Below are 19,399 nucleotides of genomic sequence, written 5' to 3'. Positions count from 1 at the left end.
CTGCCTTTGTAAAATTGGGATTTAGTTGTTCATGCAATATGGATGTCTAAATGCCAGTTTTTAGACATCTAAAACAAGAATAGAATTTCTAATAGAACTTCTGAAATAACCACCATGGTGCACATAAATGCCAATATCCTCATGACTCTGTGCTGTTCTGTAAAATGAGACCAATTATGTGGAAAAATTACAGACTACTATAACTTATCTAGGTGCAGACATTTACATCAGCTGTATGGCTGGTGTAAGTGGTCATGCCTAAATTATAAAACTGGATTTTACCTGTTACACTAGTATTCTACAAAGCAAAGTAGTTGCCTACTTTCTTTTATTAAATAGGCTCCAGATAAGTACCCCTTTATAGAACTGCCCTTATTTTTATTTATTTATTTGTAGCATTTGTATCCCACATTTTCCCACCAATTTGAGACTCAATGTGGCTTACATTTGCCGTAATGGCGGTTGCCATTTCCGGGTAACAGAATTACAAATGTTATTGCGTTAAGGTGCTTACATACATTGTAACATACATGGAACATAGCATATATGGAACAGATCATGGTATATATACATATATGGTAAAGAAGAATAAATTATGGTATTGCATGAAGGTTCCTGAGAAAAATTGGGTTGTAACATACATTAGGTCATCGATTATAGAGAGTCCCTATTCAGCATAAGGTTGAAGTGGTAGTGCTTGATCATAAATATCAAAGAGGTTAATCAATCATGTGGTAAAAGATCGGTTATGTATAGATAGTGTTTTGCGTTATTATTTAGTATTTAAGATGGATGTTTATGGTATGCCTTCTTGAAAAGATCTGTTTTCAGTAGCCTTCGGAAGATGGTTAGGTCCTGCGTTGTTTTTATGGCCTTCGGTAGTGCGTTCAAAGCTGCGTGCAGATGTATGAGAAACTGGTCTTGTATGTGGATTTATATTTTAGTCCTTTACAGTTAGGATAATGCAATGCAAAGCTTTGGGAGGGACATTCAGGGAAAAGCAAGTCATAGCAAAGTCTGTTTCTGTTTTGTGCTGCTTTTATTTTATTCTTGACAGAGCTGAAGCAAGAGATCTCTAATTCAGCTTTGTAAACTTGTTCAGGAAAATGATCAGCTTATTTTTAGTGATCTGTGACATTTGCCGTTTAGTAGGTTTGGGGTGAGGCTCAGAAAATGTATCTTTGATGGAACATGCTAGACATTTTTGGATATGTTTTTCTTCAAGAGTACATCAACCATTACAGTAAAGTAGTAGTGTCCAGCTTTTTTAAATCATTTCTTCTCTCTCGCTTTTTCCCTAAAGCTAAATTATGAGGTCTTCCTTCAGTTGTGCTAAGTCATGTTCGAGAAGAAATTCCATTACAACCTGCAGCTCCTTCCATCTGATCCTTGAGAGGAGTATAGTAAATTAAAAAAAGTTTTATTGTGTGCTGTGTGGTAAGGTATCTGCAAAAGATACTGGCAAAACCCAGTAGAGAGAGAGTGTGGTAAATGCTGAAGTAGCCTGAGTGTATTTAAAGAACAGAAAAAGGATTCAAATTATCCCCATCAATTTCTAAGCAGGTTGTGAATACAAATATATTTTAAATTGTTGGTATGTGAATGCCAGAAGTCTAAAGAGTAAGCCTGGAGGGTTAGAACATATGGCTCTAAGAGGGTAATTTGTGACAGGATATGTACTAAAGTTAGGAATTCAAATAGAATGGAATTATTAGGAAAGGAATGGAAAACAAAACTAAGAATGTTATAATGCCTTTGTATCGCTCCATGGTACGATTGTACCTTGAATACAGTATGCAGTTCTACTCACCACATCTCAAAAAAAATATATAGTGGAATTAGAAAAGGCATAGAAAAGGGTGATGAAAATGATAAAAGTGGATGGGACGACTTCCCTATGAGGAAAGACTAAAGCAGCTAGGGCTCTTCAGTTTAGAGAAGAGATGGCTGAGGGGAGATATGATAGAGGTTTATAAAGTACTGAGTAGAGCGGAACAGGTAGATATCAATCACTTGTTTACTCTTCCAAAAATACTAGGACTAGGGGGCACGCAAAGAAGCTACTAAGAAGTGAATTTAAAATGAATTGGAGAAAATATTTGTTCACGAAACTTGCAATTAAACTCTGGAATGTGTTGCCAGAGAATGTGGTAAAAGCAGTTAGCAGGGTTTAAAAAAGGTTTGGATAATTTCCTAAAAGAAAAGTCCGTAAGCCATTTCTGAGATGGACTTGGGAAAATCCACCGCATATTCTAGGATAAGCAGCATAAAATTTGTTTTGCTGTTCTGGGATCTTGCCAGGTACTTGTGACCTGGATTGGCCACTGCTGGAAACAGGATGCTGGGCTTGATGGACCTTTGGTGTGTCTCAGTATGGCAACACTTGTGTTCTTATGGTTATGGTGCCTAGTTTAATCATATACTTTTTTTTTTAAATAGAATATTCGCACAACTGGCCATAAATGTGTTTACCTTTAAGTTGTGAGTACTTAGCAGCTATGGGTGTAAATTCTGGTGCTTAGTTGCGAGCTAGAACTCATGCATGTACAGCATTTTGCCCAAACTCTTAAATTAAATAAACAAATATATAATCAAATATAAACTGAGCTCATTTCCCCTACTTTTTTGGGGGGAAAAGGTTACTCGAATATAAACAGGGTTTATTTTCAAGTTATTTTCCCTCCCCCCCCCCCCCCCCCCCCACTGCATGATGTCTGGCATTCATTCCCTCCCCTCCGCCCAGAGAGTTAGGGCATGAACAAGTGAGGATCGCTCCTGTCCTAACTCTCCACTAGACTACCATGCTGTCTTCCTCATTAAAATGGCTGCCATGCTTTCCAGCAGAAATCTCTCAAGTCATCGCACCTGCCCAACTCTCCACTAGACCACCAGCGAGATATGGTATGCTTGAGGGGGTGCTATGGGTGGGTCTGGAAGGGGGACTTTTTCTGTTTGGGAGGAGAGGTGACGGAAGAGGGACACCATGGGAGGGGAGGGAGGGAAATAATACTGGACACCACTGGACGTGGAGGAATTCAGGACAGGCTCGAGTATAAACCGAGATTTAATTTTTGGATCTCTTTTTTTGGCCAAAAAGATCTCATTTTTTATTTGAGTATATAAGGTACATGGTTTATTACACACATGTCACGCTAATTTCTTTGAGTCTCACCTCCTCTCAACTTCACTCTAGAAGATAGAAATGTGTGCTAGACCTGTGACCTGGTCACCAGTCATGTTGGTGGCATGTCTGAATATTAGAGAACACAGGACTTGGAGATGATGCACACTAGGAGATTGAGGAAGTCATATGACCACTCACACTTTAGCAGGGCATCTCATTTCTCCTAGTGAAATGGGAAACCTGGGGGGAAAGGAATTTAAATCTGTTACACCATGATTACAACTGTCTGATGGCCCTGAGTTACTTTAGTGGGTGCAAGTCAAAAGCTGCATTTTAAAAAAAATCTTAAAATGTAAGGACAAATATCTTCACTATTCCCTGTTCCCATTGCTCTAATGTGGATTATTTTTTAAATTTCTGTAGAGTGTAGGCAGTGCATAGCCTCAGAATGAAAATTCCCTCCAGTATTGCCTCAATTTTGTATTAAAAAAGTGGCATTTCATCTAGGGGGTTTGTAACACTGCATTTTTCCTGCTCATTAAATCAACTCAGTTGACTTATAAAGCATTTCCTACTGAAAGTTTTTGACACTTGAACTCTATTAATTACTAGTCATGTTGCTGTGATCTTATGTATTTGTTTAGGTTCCCTGGGAAAAGGACTGCTTTCTGGTCATGATGAGTCTTAAAGTCACTTATTAAAAATGTTTTTGGTGGAGCTTGTCACATAAACAAGATTCTCCTCAACAGTTTTCATCACTGATTTAATAAATATTGGTAGAAGTGTATATTATCTTTCTAGAAGACTCAATCTAATTTGTACTGTTAGAGATATGTCTGAACATTTCCATAATGGTGCTCATTTTCAAAGCACATAAACATAAAACTTTCCATAGTAACCTACAGTACGTATTCTTTGAAAATGAGCCTCTATATTTTTCTCTTCTCCCTTTTACAATAGGTTGCTGGAGGTAGCATATCACATCAGGTCAGCTTTTCCTATTTTAATGGATTTAATTCCCTCCTTAATAACATGGAGCTCATGAGAAAGATCTACAGTACTCTGGCTGGCAATAGGAAAGATGTGGAAGTCACCAAAGGTTAGCAGAAACTTTTTGTATGCGCTTTATTGATGCTTCCTGGGATATCTGGAAAGAAAATGAGGGTGAAATAGATAGCAACATATATTTTATTTTTTATTGCTTTTTAATTTGTCTGCATCTTGCTCTGTCTGCAAAATATGCTTTCCCTCCTATGATTCTCTGTAAATCTAACCTCTACAATCTTTTAAAATTATTTTTATCACTGTTTAGAGAAAATATAGCAAGGTTGCTGCATCTGTTCCATTTTAAAGGTAGCAGAAAAATAAAACAAAAAAGAAGATAAGATCATATCTTTTTTATTGGACTTTTTTTGACTGCCTTTTGAAGGCCATACTTTCTTTTATGTTTTACGTATGTATTCTGATATTGTCATCTTTTGCCCATTCCTTTCCTGAGGAAGAAGACACGGCCTTCAAAAACTAGTCAAAAACGTCCCATAAAAAAGGTATCATTTTATCTTCTTTTTTTAAATTTTATTTCTATTTATTAACTTGAGACAAAATCACTGTTTACAAAAAAAAAAAAAAAACCAAGCCAACTAAAATCAAGAGGGCTTGGGTAGAAAGAACTTTAAAGATCATGCTAGGCTTTTTGCAAAATGGGAGTCTGTTTAAAAGTGACCTTCAAGGTTATTTAAAAAAATGTGTAAACTTGTCATGGCGGCACAGTGAGCTGGCCTACAAGTTTGGAACAAGATGTTATCAGTTCTATCTTGACCGCAGTTGCAGAGTTTTCCCACTGTAACTCAAAAGCTTCATTAGTGTGGCCTACTGGGACTGATGCATGCAAATTTCTAAATCTTCTGTTCTTGGTTCCCCCTCCCCCCCCCCCCACCACCACAACTGCTACTTTTTCATTGACCCACAGCTGATTAATTCCGCATGCTGTATGAAACTATTTCAAATCCAAGATGTAGCACCATATGTAGGACCTAATCTAGCGTGATTTATAAGGCTAGATTGAAGCCTTGTGGAATTACATGATATTTTTGTTGGAAAGACCTTTTGCATACATATGATTTCTGTTTATTTTCATATTTACTTTTCCACTACCAACAGTAGCCCAGAGCTCTTCAGTGAATTGTGTTCTATTTAGAGGTTCCCCAAGCTGGTGAGAAATTTAAGGATAGCTCCCTGGGATGCTAAACATTTTATTTATTTTTTTTTGCCTTATTTTCTTCTTTTTAATTTTTTTTCTTCCTCCTCCTGTCTTTTTTTTTTTGTTGTAGAGGAGTTTGTTCTGGCAGCCCAGAAGTTTGGTCAGGTTACACCCATGGAAGTTGACATCTTGTTTCAGTTAGCAGATTTATATGAACCACGGGGGTGAGTAGGAAACAAGTCTATTTATTTAAATAGAAAAATTAGTGTATGTGAGTGAAGCGGGTGGGGAGGGGGTGTGGCAAGCAACTAACAAATTTCTCAAAAATGAGGGGCAGTAGTGCTGGGGGGGTCATCCTTCCTCTGCTAATTGGAGTATTTGCTGGTTCTCTTCAGGCGCATGACACTGGCAGACATTGAAAGAATTGCTCCTCTGGAAGAGGGGGCCCTGCCTTACAATCTAGCAGAGTCTCAGAGACAGGTAAGAAAAGGACTTGAGGCCTATAATTTCTTTGTCCTTTTAGCAACTTCTCGTCAAGCTTTCTCCTTTTGGTTCCCCTCAGTTCTATACCATTTCCACAAAGTCTTGCACAGTGGAAAAAAAAATACTTTTGTAGGCTCAATTGCCAATACCAGTGGTTCCCAAACCTGGCCCTGGAGGCACCCCAGTCAGTCAGGTTTTCAGGTTACCCACATGAGAGTGACTTGTATGCACTACCTCAACTACATGCAAATCTCTATCATAAATATTCATTGTGGGTATCCTGAAAACGTGACAGGCTGGGGTGCCTCCAGGGCCAGGTTTGGGAATCACTGGTATACTTAATGCATGACCGCCTCCTATTGTGACTCAAAATTAGCACAGCTAATAAATTGAATTTAGTTATGTATTTATATCCATTTTACAAGAAACATTGGACAAACCAGGTTACAATATCTCATATACATGAAGCAGCAAGCCATAGTTTCTAGTGATCTACCACTATTAAAAACAAAATGAAACAAAAATTGTACTGAACTGGCTGTCAAATGAGAAACATTTGGACTCTTTACCTCACTCCCTTCCTGCTTACTTTTGGTGGTGAGCAGATGGAAACATTGAAGACCATTTTCATGTCTCCCATTTAATTTTCTCTGCACACCAGAGTAAAACGCGGGCTCACCCTAAAATTGAGGTCATATGGGCAGCCTGTGGGAGCAGTGGTGGAAATGCCTTATATAAAGTAAATTTTAAATTTGAAGCTAGGAGGCTGCACTGATGGTTTGTGAGATTTGGTGGGGGTTTGCTAGTAAAAACCAAATAAACAAATGGGACTAAACTTTTTTCCAGTAGCAGCCAGTCTATGTTAACAGTGTGGCTTTGTTATCACTTCTTCCCTATTTTAGGGGTCCTTTTACAAAGATGCGGTACTGTTTTTAGTTCATGCTAAACGCTAGGGATACCCATTGGAAATATATGAGCATGTTTAGCATTTAGCGCATACTTATTTTTAACGTATTCTAAAAACACTAGCACCCCTTTGTAAAAGGACCCCTTAGATCTCAAAAATGCTGTGTCTGTGTTACTTTTATGCCCCTTTCTAATTTAATTTGGAGTCCTTTTACAAGACGCATTAGCATTTTTAGTGCATGCTAATGATTTAGCACGCACTTATTTTTAGTGTGCACTAAAAAAGCTAGCACCCTTTGTAAAAATGACCCCCCAGTGTGCTGCTGTGGCTAAGAAAGCAAATAGAATGTTAGGTATTATTAGGAAAGGAATGGAAAACAAAAACGAGGATATTATAATACATTTGTATCGCTCCATGGTGTGAGCACACCTCAAATATTGTGTTCAATTCTGGTTGCCACATCTCAAAAAAGATATAGTGGAATTAAAAAAGGTGCAGAGAAGGGCGACGAAAATGATAAAGGGGATGGGACGGCTTCCCTATAAGGAAAGGGTAAAGTGGCTAGGGCTCTTCAGCTTGGAGAAAAGGCGGCTCACGGGAGATATGGTAGAGGTCTATAAAATAATGAGTGGAGCTGAACGGGTAGATGTGAAGCGTCTGTTTACGCTTTCCAAAAATACTAGGACTAGGGGGCATGCGATGAAGCTACAATGTAGTAAATTTAAAATGAATCGGAGAAAATATTTCTTCACTCAACATGTAATTAAACTCTGGAATTTGTTGCCAGAGAATGTGGTAAAGGCGGTTAGCTTAAGAGAGTTTTAAAAAAGTTTGTTCGGCTTCCTAAAGGAAAAGTCCATTGACCATTATTAAATTGGACTTGGGGAAAATCCACTATTTCTGGGATAAGCAGTATAAAATGTTAGTACTTTATTGGGATCTTGCCAGGTATTTGTGACCTGGATTGGCCACTGTTGGAAACAGGATGCTGGGCTTGATGGACCTTTGGTCTTTCCCAGTATGGCAATGCTTATGTACTTATATGCTATTACTTCACAGTGAAAATGGAAGAGTAAGTTTAGTATGTGGAGTTTTATTTTAGTATTTGAGTCATTGATGTCTATTGTCCTGGTGACTCTGAATTCTCTTATGTAACCATCCCATAGGAAAAGAACACGTCCTGAATTTCACATTTTATTTTCTTGTATTTGATTTTTATAAATGGGTTTGAGAGCTGACAGCTTCTACCCAGTACCCTTGCCCGCTGTAGGTATTTTAGAGAATCTACATCAATTTGGCAATGCCTTGAAATATCATCCGCAAATGATAAAGTTTCATAATGGGTAGTAAAGAGCATGCCCAGAAAATAATTTAATGCCCATTATTAAATGATGGAGTAAAGTAGGGAGAATGTTTTGATTTTTTACAATGGCCATTAATATCCATATTAAAGAAGTTTTCAGTAAAATTGCAAGCCTTTTCCTTTTTAAAAGATGAATGTATTGTGTTTTCTTAATTAAGAATGCATTCTGTTTGTGCTGAAATATACCAGTGACCTACCTTTTCTGTTTGGTTTGCAACTGTGCTGTAGAAATTGTTGTATTGAAAGAACTGAAGGGTTTCTGATCTGTAGGATTTGGTTCAGGACAGCCAATCTTTTAGTTGCTTAAAAAAAATCCCTCTTGGAAATCCCATTTTTTGACTCTTTAAAATACTTTGCATTTTTATATACGTGTAGCAATATGTTCTGAGTTTAAGGGAGGCTGTGAACTGTGAGGGAGGGGATTAGCAAATTACTTCTTCATGCAGACATAAAAAGATATATTTTTATATCTTAAAACATTTTGCTGCAGTTACATGTAGAGATGTCAGTTTGACCATATTTTAAGAATTGAAGGTAGCACCTCCCTTTACAAGTTCATCCCCTCTTCTTCTCGCCATCCTGTACCACACCACATCTTCTGTTTCAGTATGTAAGCAGAACAAGTGTGCTACAATGAGTTATGGCCAGTTGACTCCACAAAACAGACTGTTCCTACAAGAACAAGAGAGCAACGAAGTAGTTGTCAAGTATCAGAAGTCATGGAGTTATGATGTGCTCTTAAAAATGAACTACTTAAACCTCTAATAGTATTATAGTTAAGTGCTCTATAAAGGTGTAATCTCCCCCTCCAGCTCTGCCTGAAAATATTAAAGACCAGTTTTACCTAACTAATATCCAAGGGGCCAGAGTAATCAACAAAAATATGTCATTTTCTGTCAACAAGCAGGACTGAATCAGGTCTACAACTTCAGTGCAGAATTAATTGGCTTTTTTAAATAAAGTTCTGAAAATGCATGACCCTTCTCATACATAATGGTCTCCTCAGATCCTTAGGTTTGTGTTTTCCTATCAGCTGAATAAGTGCTGAAGCACTGCTGACAAATTTATTATCTTCCAAATTAAAACTAATGACATAGTTCTTTGTCAAATTTTTTTTTTTCATTTCTAATGTTTGATATGGCTCCAAAATCTGGCTGTGCCCAAAATGAAGGCAAACAAAAGACAGAGAGTCCAGACTCAGAGCACAGGAAACCAGCTCAAGCAAAACAAGCACAAATGACCTTCAAGAATGGGTTGGCAGACAAAGTTTATAGAAGTACCTTACACGGGCCATATTTCAGCAGAACACCTGCGTCAGGGTTCTATATATTCTTTACACAAATTTGTGTCAACCAGCGTCCACCTCTTATCTGTAATTTTCTTATGTGTCTTCCAGTTTTAACATTTCTATGTGCTGGTATCACCACTGATTTTTGAAGGAACAGAGGACAATATCCTGATTGTAACACCTACACTGACAATTAATTTTTTATTTATTTATTTTTTTACTTTAATGTTTTCAGATTATTTATGTCTGCTAATTATTGATATGGTTAATCTTTTCAAGATAGCATTGTAACATACTTACACTTGTATGTTATCTTGTATGTTAATTATCATTTTAAGTTTGCATGTTTATAAGTTTTATAAGATTGCCTGCGTAAAAATTTCTTGTTTTTAATAGACCTCTGATGCGGGTGTTCCAATCGAGTCCTTCAATATACTTTGGATGCTGTGCGCAAAATGAAGCAGAATAATCCAGAACTCCAATACCCACTGCAAATGCTTGGGTGGAGATTATAACCAAAGCAAATACAAACATTGTGCTTATATGTCTCCTACAGCACAAAAGGGTAGAATTAATCAGCTCTGCAACCTCTATGAAGCTGAAAGGATGTTGCTTCAAATGCGGAAAAATGAAGAGAGGGGTCAGCTCTGTATGTACAAGTTGAGAATCTTCGTCCTCAACCTCTCAACACAGCACCCTTTTGAGTGCCTAGGAGGCCTGAAGGGAAGGTGACTTTCTTAACCCCTTCTGAAGTACTCAAAAAATGTGAATGTCAGCACTGTATCTCCTCAGACTAGGTGCCATTGGCCAGATGACTTCTTTTCGCAGAGTACATAGATGTCACAGACACAACATAGGACCTATTTGGCAGAAATAGCGCTGTCCCAAACAGACTTCACCTGGCCTACAGCATGCTTCTGAGCAACAACCTATTTCACTGACTCCTGCGTTAGTTACAATAGCTGTTGCAGAGTCTTCATCAGTTTTGCTACCTCTTTCAACAAAAGATGCTTAATGAATTTGTGAAAGCTTATTTCAAAGATCTACCAAATGTGCAGTTTCCAACATTCTAATGCAACACAATCTCGCTCATCAGATGTTACTCCAGCAGACAGGGATATGCAGTTTCAGGATACAGTAGTATCTTTATTATGTACTTCAGACTCGGAGCCTGAACCTGTGCATTCATTGCCTCTATTCTCTCCTGGCTTGAACATATCTCAAGTCCTTGGCTCCCGTAGATGCCCACTTTTGGAGGCAGAAAAATATTCTAGAGGAATCTCTTCTGATTTCTTTCCTCTTCCAGCAAGAAACAAATGTCGATATAAGGACTTCTGTTATCCTAGATGCATGCAGTGGATGACAAAAGAGCTGCCTCTTGCTGAAGAGGAAAAGGTCCAACCACAACCAGATGTTTTTGGCCTCCTAAAGAATGTAGACACATTGAAGACTACAGTTGCAGTTCCTATTCGTGGACCTCTTAAGGATCAGCAACTCTGTATGTAGCAAAATCTACTTATTGTGCAACCTGTTTTCAAGAAGATGAATGTGTGAAATATAAGGTCCAGCCAGATCCAAGTTTCAGCAAAGTCCAGCTTTTACCCTATTCCATTGTGGTCAAAGTTGCTATGAGGAAGGCCAAAAAGTATAGTATAAAGATCCATGTTTTCTGAACCTCATGGGCAAGAAAGTGTTTTAAGGGGCCATGGTTCCAGATTGCATAGCAGGGCATTGTTTCTACATGGTGCAGGCCATGCATTCAGTCTTTCAAAAGATAATTTTTCCATATCTGCTTATTATAGGCTCAGATTTAGCTAGCTGCCATATTAGCAGAGGCCGATGAGTGTGACACTCATATGCATGGCATATGACATCTTAGAAACATCATTCAGAGTTTCAGTTTCTGCCATAACCACCGGGGGCCTAGCTTGGTTGTGCATATCTAATTTATTTGAGGCACCTCTTATACAGGGGATTTCTTAGTTGGTGGTAAAGTAAAAGAAACAGTGGACATTATAAAAGAATAACTGTTCCACTCTTCAGCATCCTTCTGCCACTCCATCCTCGTCAGGGTTATCCTCCCACTACAAATATGTACCATTGTGATTTTTATGATCACAAGAGGAAATTTTATCCTTATCAGAATGAACCTCAGCAGATCTAGTACCCTGATTTTCTCACACTTCATCAGCAGGAGAGCACCCAATCCTTTTTGACTATGATCATTGGCTGAGACCCTGCAAAACATACAACTTGCCTTTCCTGTTGGGGAAGGGGCACATCTGGCATGAGCTCCAGAGGAGGCAGGCTGGCAGGAAGAACCCCTGCTTGGGCCTGGTCCGGAGCCGGGAGCGTTCTGAGCACATGCTCTGAGTGGTTCCAAAATCTATGGTAGGCCGAAAATGAATCTGGGGCCTTGATTTTTAGACTTCTCGGCTGGGAAACCAGAGAAATCACGGTTTTTTGCTTCTGGCACCTGGGGTCACCGGAGTTCCATCGGGACCTGGATTGGTGGTGGTCACTAGATGAGTAACCTGTGGGGGGGAGGGGTCAAGGAAAGGGGTCAGTTGACCCAAGAAAGTGTTTAATTTATTTTATAAATATGATTTTTGTGACAGATGTGTCAGTTTGTAAAGGGTTAATTTATTGTGGAAACTTTTTGTAGTTATGGATTCCTGAGAACCTTTTTAGGTGAACTAGCGGGCTGGTTTTAGAAAAAAAAAAAAACATTTAAATGGGTAAATCCCAGGGTAATGGTTCGGGCTTTTTGGGAGGTTTAAAATTTATTTCTTTAAAGTGTTCTCAATAGATGAGGGAACTGGGACTTAGTTTTATTTGTTTAGAAGGCAGAATAAGAAATTAGTGTAATTTTAATATTTAAGAAAAATGTGTAGTTTTAAAATGCAAAACTGTAGAATTGTAGAGGTAGATGTGCTCAAGTGGCATGGAGAGTTTGGATCCATTTAGTGCTTGTTTACTTATTGAAATTTGGAAATGTTCATTTTTTCCATTTTACCTGTGGGTTAAAGATGGAGACCATGAACTTTTCAGTTAGGTTCCATGCCTTTGAAAGTTTAATGTATTGGGTTCTGTTTGGTCGCCAGAGGTCAGCTGGTGACTCCGAGACACTGTCACTCTTAGGAACAGCTTAAGATACAGGAGAAGACAGCTGTGTTTGACTGGAGCTGTGTGAGACTTTGAAAGATTATGAGAAAATTGGTGCATGAGAGTTTCAAGAAAACCAAAATATAACTTTGTTTTACTTCCTTGTATGTGGAAGAGAGACTAAGAAAAGGAAATTCCCTAGTATAACTTGGGAAGTGAGAAGTCCTAATGTTGTGACTGAAGCTGTTTGGGTTCCAGAAAAATAAAAATAAAAGTTGTTTGAGAGCACAGTGACATTTAATACTTTTGGGAACTAAAAGCTGGCCTTGCACTGGTTCTGAGCCAGCCTAGCATTTATTTTAATTAACGTTCAAATGAGTTGTGAATGTGTTTGATGTGACACTTCTTGAATGCTATTATAGTTTCTCCACTACACATACATATGCTTTCAAATGAAAGTGATTTTCCATCTGGTGCTTCATGAATGGTCATAATCCTACCATGTGACCACCTATCACTGTATTTCAGTATTTACATCATTTATATCTTCTTGAGCTCCAGATGTCTCCAGAGTGCATCTCGGTGTCCTCTCTATCTGTCATGCTCCAGTGAATGTTATGACTTCTCAGTTGTACCATCATTTAATTTTTCATGAAAAAACTTCATGTCAAATGGCCATTGCAGAAGCCCTCTGTTCCACTAAACCATAATTTTGTTTTAACTTCACTTATGAAGTCACCATTGCAACCAGTGGAGTCTGCATCTCTGAAACAACTTATATGGAAAGTGTTGTCTTAATAACTGTTACCTCTGAAGAGTGAGTGAAATCCAAGCACTGGTATCTTATGAGCCATGCACACAATTTCAGCAGAGTAGTTCTATGAGCTCATCCCAAGTTTTTATCTAAGGTAGTAACACTTTTCCACATAAATCAGGAAAATATTGGTTTCTATGTGCTGTCAAAAATCTCATAACAATCCATGTGGGAAAGCTTTCCACATTCCAGACTGTAAACAGGCTCTCATGTACTACCTCAAAAAATGGAGTCAATCAGGAAAATCTATACTACGTTTGGTTCCTTTGGCTCCAAAAGAATTGGCAACCAGTTGCCAAAAGAGAGATCTAGCAAATTGGCTGGTATTCTGCATCCCAGTGGGGGTCGGTGCTTCAGTATTGTGTGTTCAGTTGCTAGGGACAGGCAGGTTGCCTGGAGTCCTGCAGAGCTTTGCCTGTCCCTCACCATTGAAAATGTAACAGTGAAACAGCACCCGCCCCCCCCCCCCCCCCCCCCCCCCCACTGGTAGGACCCTAGGTGGAGGACTCCCACTCAGCTTACTGGCTGGCCTGTCCTGGTGATGTAGTAACTCTTGCTTTTTGTCAGAGAGAGCTGCTTCAAAGTATACAGCAGTGCAAAAAGAATTCAGCAGCTCTAAGTTTTGGGAGTCACCCACTTGTGTGCCTGACTGAATCCTACTTGTGGATGGAAAAGCATTGTTGCGCTCCCTGTAACAGGTTGTTCTCTAATCAGCAAGATTGATCAGACACGTAGTCTCTCTCACTTGAGTTTTGGGAATAAACAATTTGCTGAGGAGTCGGCTGCACATAGGAAGGGCGTGCATCTCGGAACTTTTCACTTGTGTGCTTGATCAAACTTGGTGACTACAAAAAAACACTTGTTACAGATAAGCAGCAATACTTTGATTATAGGAGTTCTTTTACATTGTACTATGATGTTTTGTGCATGAACCAAGTAAAAAGTATTAAGTGATATGAACCTACATAAAAAAGATCTTGCATTTAAAAAAAAGTGAGAGGTGTACTCTTCATTTTAAGAAATGATAATGCAGAATCCTAGGAAATACTCAAAAAAGTTATAGTTTATGAATATTTTCCCTTCCCACTGAACGTTTTCCCATTTACTCATCTTCAAAGTCGAATCTTTCAATTTTAATGTTAATTCCAACCTTTCTAAATGCTGCTATACCAAAACTGTGAGTTAATGTGATTTCTGTTGCATTGGTGGTGAGTTGGGTTTGGATGCAACCGCCTGCCCACCTCTGAGAGTTCTGCTCGTTTTTTACTGTTAACAAAACATCTTATTTGTGAGTGAACGCTTGGTAAAGTAAGATCACTTATCTGCTGAGAGAGCACCTTTACTGGAGCAGGTGAGGTGAAGAGAGATATTTTCTTCCACCAGCCTATGGACAAGAAACACTTGCATGAGACTGCTGAAAACAGTGACTCGAGAGTTCTCTTTGATACTAGTGCACCCTGCTTCATTCCTGTGCATGCTGCAAAGTGTCTGGGTAAACTAGAGTGAAATAATAGCTTGACTGTCAGTGTGATAGTCACAAAAATAAAAGAAAACAATAAAGCAGACTTGGGCTTTTTCACTTCTGTTTGTTTTTCTTACTTGCTTCCCAAACAGCAAAGTATGGGTGATGTCTCTCGACCCATTCTCGTCCAGGTGGCAGAGTCGGTCTACAGATTTGCACTCGGTTCAGTTGCTGGAGGTTAGTCATGGATGAATGTTTAGCATTTATGTCCATAATTTGGGGTGCTTTTTCCTCATGGTATACAGAAAGAAAGACACTTTTTTTTCTCTCTTTTGCTGCCTTCCTCTGTTGGAACCAGTTACCCTCTTCATGTATGAGATGGGCTGAGATCATGGGAAATGTTTTTGTATGGATTTTTTTTATACCTGCAAGTGATCAGAGGTATTGCAGATGGCGCTTCTGCCTTGTTTGGCTCCAGACTGATTTCATAATAGACAGGTTAATAACAAGGTAGTGCTACAATGATGTTCTTTTAATTAAATCTGCCTCTGCCATTCCCTTTTATGTATCTTATTTAAGTTAAAAGGTGTAATAAAAACAACTAAAGCTTGAAGTAGAAGTATATTGCTATAATGACACATTCTTTCAAAGTAAAAAAAAAAAGAAAGATTGATTTTCCTGCAAAATTTGTTTTACAGCTGTTGGAGCCACTGCTGTTTATCCTATTGATCTGGTGAAAACTCGAATGCAGAACCAGCGATCCACTGGCTCTTTTGTGGGAGAACTGATGTACAAGAACAGCTTTGATTGTTTTAAGAAGGTTCTACGCTATGAAGGTTTCTTTGGATTGTATAGAGGTCAGTGCACCACCACAAAATAAATTCAGATAACAATGAAAGTGATCCTTCTGATCAGTGTACTGCACTTCATCTTCCTGCAAGAGCAAAGTACAAATAGGGGTAACATTCTCTCTCAGTCTAATATATGCTGTTCCAACCAACAAGAATTTGTATCTGCTTTATGTATGTATGTATGTATACAGTTCAATCCGCTTAAGTGCAAGGGTCTGGGACCAAAGAAATGCATGCAGTTAACCAGAGCGTGCACTTAACCGTTGTGACCCAAAGAAGCTTGACATCTGATAAACATATGTACAGTACTGTTTATTATTATACGTACAGTATACAGTCTTAGTTAACTGACATTAGGCTGGCTTGAAGTAATCAGTTATAGTTCTCTGTACACTCTTGGGTCTGTGAGTTCCATAGACCACGTCTGCCAGACGGTAAAAACTGTCATAGCACTGACATCCAGTGGCCTCCAGATAGGCCCGAACGGTGTTGAGACTCTCCAGTGCTCTTGCAAAAGTGACGGGAGGAAGTTGTTGAATTTCATCAGCATGTGCCTCGCTGCTCATTTCTTCATCTGTTCCATCATCCGTCGTCGTCTGCATATAGGAGCATATCTCAACATCAGTGCTGTCTTCAGCTGTTTGTAGATCGTAATCAACAGCTACGTAGCGATGGACCTCCTCTTCAGTAAAACTGGCTGGGATGTCAATAGCCTCTTCATCTGACGCGTTTGCAACAGCTGCATCTGTCCCTCTCCACATCCCTAACAAAGCTTGCCCGCTTTTAGCAGTTCACAATGGTTGCCTGTGTAACATGATTCCAGGCTTCTTTCTGCATATGTGGGGAATCCAACAGTGATAGATTACGAGCCAGTTCAACAGCACGTTTATCCTTGTCAGTCTGGTCATCCATAACGCTCATCAGGTGAGGTAGCAAAAGAGTCCGATAATGTTTGAAATTGGCTATTATGCCCTGATCCATAGGTTGGATCAGAGAGGTAGTGTTTGGTGGCAGGAAGACCACCTTGACGTTAGACAGCCTGACATCATCACTGTGTGCAGCACAATTATCACAACGCAACAAAATCTGATGCTTTTGTGCCCGCATTCTAGTGTCTTAACTTCTTTAGCCACTGCTTCGACGTTTTACCTCCTGTAGTTTCGGCTTATTTGAATGCAAGTATTCCATCAGGAATTGCTCGCCAGTAGAGACTGTTTTCATCAGCATTGAAAATGTCACGAGGTGCAAACTCGTTCAAGATGGTAGGAAGAACTGAAACAACCCAATTTTCAGCACCAAAGTCATCAGCGTCTTGTTTTTCACCATGCTGTTCCTTGAATTTTATGTTGTTCCTCTCCTTCCATCTTTCCAACCATCCAACAGTGGCTTTGAATTCATTTAGTCCAAGACTTTCAGGATTAGCTTTCTCCATAAGCAGTGAACCACTGACAGGAAACTGGCTGCTCCTGACTTGAGAAAACCACTGAAGAAGAGCATCTTCTACCTCCTCAGCTTTTCCCGCCTGTTTTCGTTTCTGGTGTGGATTGGTATTGTTTTGCCAGTCTTCCAGAAGCTGGTCTTTCTGCTTCAAGATATGTGAAATTTGACTGGGATTGACACCATATTCTTGAGCAATAGATGCTTGACTTTTTGTTTTCTAATTTTTAACGAACTTCTATTCATTCAGCCAGTGTTAGTCTTACAGTTGCGCGACAACGATAACTCCAGTGTACACTCTAACAACATTCTTTCGCTTATTCTGCCTGTGGCAGTTAATTAAAGTGGCAGTAAATTTGAAATCTCGTTGGTGTCACGCGCCAATCGGCTTCCATATTCCATGCGTGCGCTTATGCGGAGTCTTTCCTGCAGAGGAACGGTCTTAAACCATGCATATAAGCGAATCGTACACTTATCAGTGGTGCGCTAAACCGAAGGTTGTCTTTGGCGCCAAAAACAGGACCGAAGTACGACATGCAGTTAAACAGAGCATGCGCTTATCCGACGTGCACTTAAATGGAGTGCGCTGTATATGTTTGTGTGTGTGTGTATATATATATATATATATATATATATATATAAAATAATATTTCAGGTGAGCTCAGTAGATTACAAAGTATATTTAGTTTTCATAATCAAAATACCTACCTAGGTTTTTTTTTTTTAAACAATTCGTGTATTTGCAGAGCTGCTTTAGAAATGAATTTTTTAAGTAACTGTAGGCCACTGATAACCTGGGTCTTGGGACTATAGAAATAGATTGGAGAAGAGGGAGGGATTTGATATACCACCTTTTTAGGAGGGTTTTAGAGGGTTCAGTGACTTGCCAAGAGTCGCAAGGAGCTGCAGTGGGAATTAAACCCATTTCCCTTGATTCTCAGTCTACTGCACTAAACATTAGGCTACTCCACCCAGTAGTTTATGTGCCAAAGCATTCAGGGGCAAGAGCATTTTATCCCTCAGGCATGGTGATGCTGCTGCGCACCAGAAAGTTGTCAGTGGTTTGATTATATTCTTTCTAGAAGATCATTGCACCTATATAAAAAAGCAAAGCTGCTTTGGCTAACATGCAGGGCCATGCCAACACGGTAAGCGAGGTAAGCATGGCAGGGGGGCACCACTCTCTGGGGGGCGCCGCCGCACCATGCTCACCTCGCTCGCCGTCCCGCTCCCATTGTTCAACTACTGCCCGCCCTCTTCTCCTTCCCCACCCCCAACATTCTTTTTAAATTTACCTCCGTGGCGGTCTAGCAGCGCAGCATCAGTGAAGGAGGCGGCGCTCCCGGCGTCTCTAGCCTTCCCTTCGCTGTGTTCCGCCTTCTTCTGATGTCAAGGAAATGACGTCAGAAGAAGGCGGAACACAGCAAAGGGAAGGCTAGAGACGTCGGGAGGCGAGCACCGCCTCCTTCACTGACGCTGCGCTGCTGGACCGCCAGGGAGCTAAATTTAAAAAGAAAAAACAAGAAAAGGGATGTTGGTGGGAGAGAAGAGGGCGGGCAGTAGTTGAACAATGGGAGCGGGAGGGCAGGGGAGAGACGAGCATGGATGCGAAGGGGGAGGGGAGAAGAGGGCGGGCCAGGCCAACTGGGACATGATGGGAGCGGGAGGAGAGAGGAGCATGGATGCGAGGTGGGGGGATCATGGAAGGGAGAGAGGGGAATTGCTGGATAGGGATTAATGGAGGGTGACAGAGGAGCATGGATGGGAGGGGCAGGGCACAGGGAGAGAGGGGAATTGCTGGATAGGGAATTAGGGATGAATGGAGGGCACAGAGGAGCATGGATGGGAGGGCAGGGCTTAGGGAGAGAGGGGAATTGCTGGAAAGGGATGAATGGAGGGGGCAGGGGACAGAGGAGCATGGATGGGCATGGATTGGGAGGGCAGGGCTCAGGGAGAGAGGGGAATTGCTGGATAGGGATGAATGGAGGGGACAGATGGGCATGGATGGATATGGATTGCAGGGCAGGGCTCAGGGAGAGAGGGGAATTGCTGGATAGGGATGAATGGAGGGGACAGATGGGCATGGATGGATATGGATTGCAGGACAGGGCTCAGGGAGACAGGGGAATTGCTGGATAGGGATGAATGGAGGGGGTAGGGGACGGGCATGGATGAATATGGATTGCAGGGCAGGGCTCAGGGAGAGAGGGGAATTGCTGGATAGGGATGAATGGAGGGGGCAGGGGACAGAGGAGCATGGATGGGAGGGCAGGGCTCAGGGAGAGAGGAGAAATTGCTGGACATAGAGGGGAGGGAAGAGAGATGAAGGAGATGAAATAAGGGAAAAGGAAGAGAGGAGAAAAAC

General features: G+C 40.3%; 1 protein-coding gene across 3 annotated transcripts in view; it reads left to right on the top strand.

Moving 5' to 3' along the window:
• The window catches only part of SLC25A13 (solute carrier family 25 member 13), a 424,259-nt gene that overhangs the window by 211,761 nt on the left and 193,099 nt on the right, over positions 1 to 19,399 (top strand). For all 3 annotated transcript variants that reach the window (XM_030200826.1, XM_030200808.1, XM_030200817.1), the window contains exons 7-11: positions 4,085 to 4,223; positions 5,455 to 5,548; positions 5,720 to 5,804; positions 14,899 to 14,983; positions 15,445 to 15,603. In XM_030200826.1, coding sequence (XP_030056686.1) covers positions 4,085 to 4,223; positions 5,455 to 5,548; positions 5,720 to 5,804; positions 14,899 to 14,983; positions 15,445 to 15,603 — 562 coding nt within the window. The remainder of the gene's footprint in view (positions 1 to 4,084; positions 4,224 to 5,454; positions 5,549 to 5,719; positions 5,805 to 14,898; positions 14,984 to 15,444; positions 15,604 to 19,399) is intronic.

The sequence above is a fragment of the Microcaecilia unicolor genome, chromosome 1 (genome assembly GCF_901765095.1).
Source record: "Microcaecilia unicolor chromosome 1, aMicUni1.1, whole genome shotgun sequence".
In the NCBI taxonomy this organism is placed as follows: domain Eukaryota; kingdom Metazoa; phylum Chordata; class Amphibia; order Gymnophiona; family Siphonopidae; genus Microcaecilia; species Microcaecilia unicolor.
Note: the sequence above shows the minus strand (reverse complement) of the source record. Positions and strands in the feature narration are given on the sequence as shown.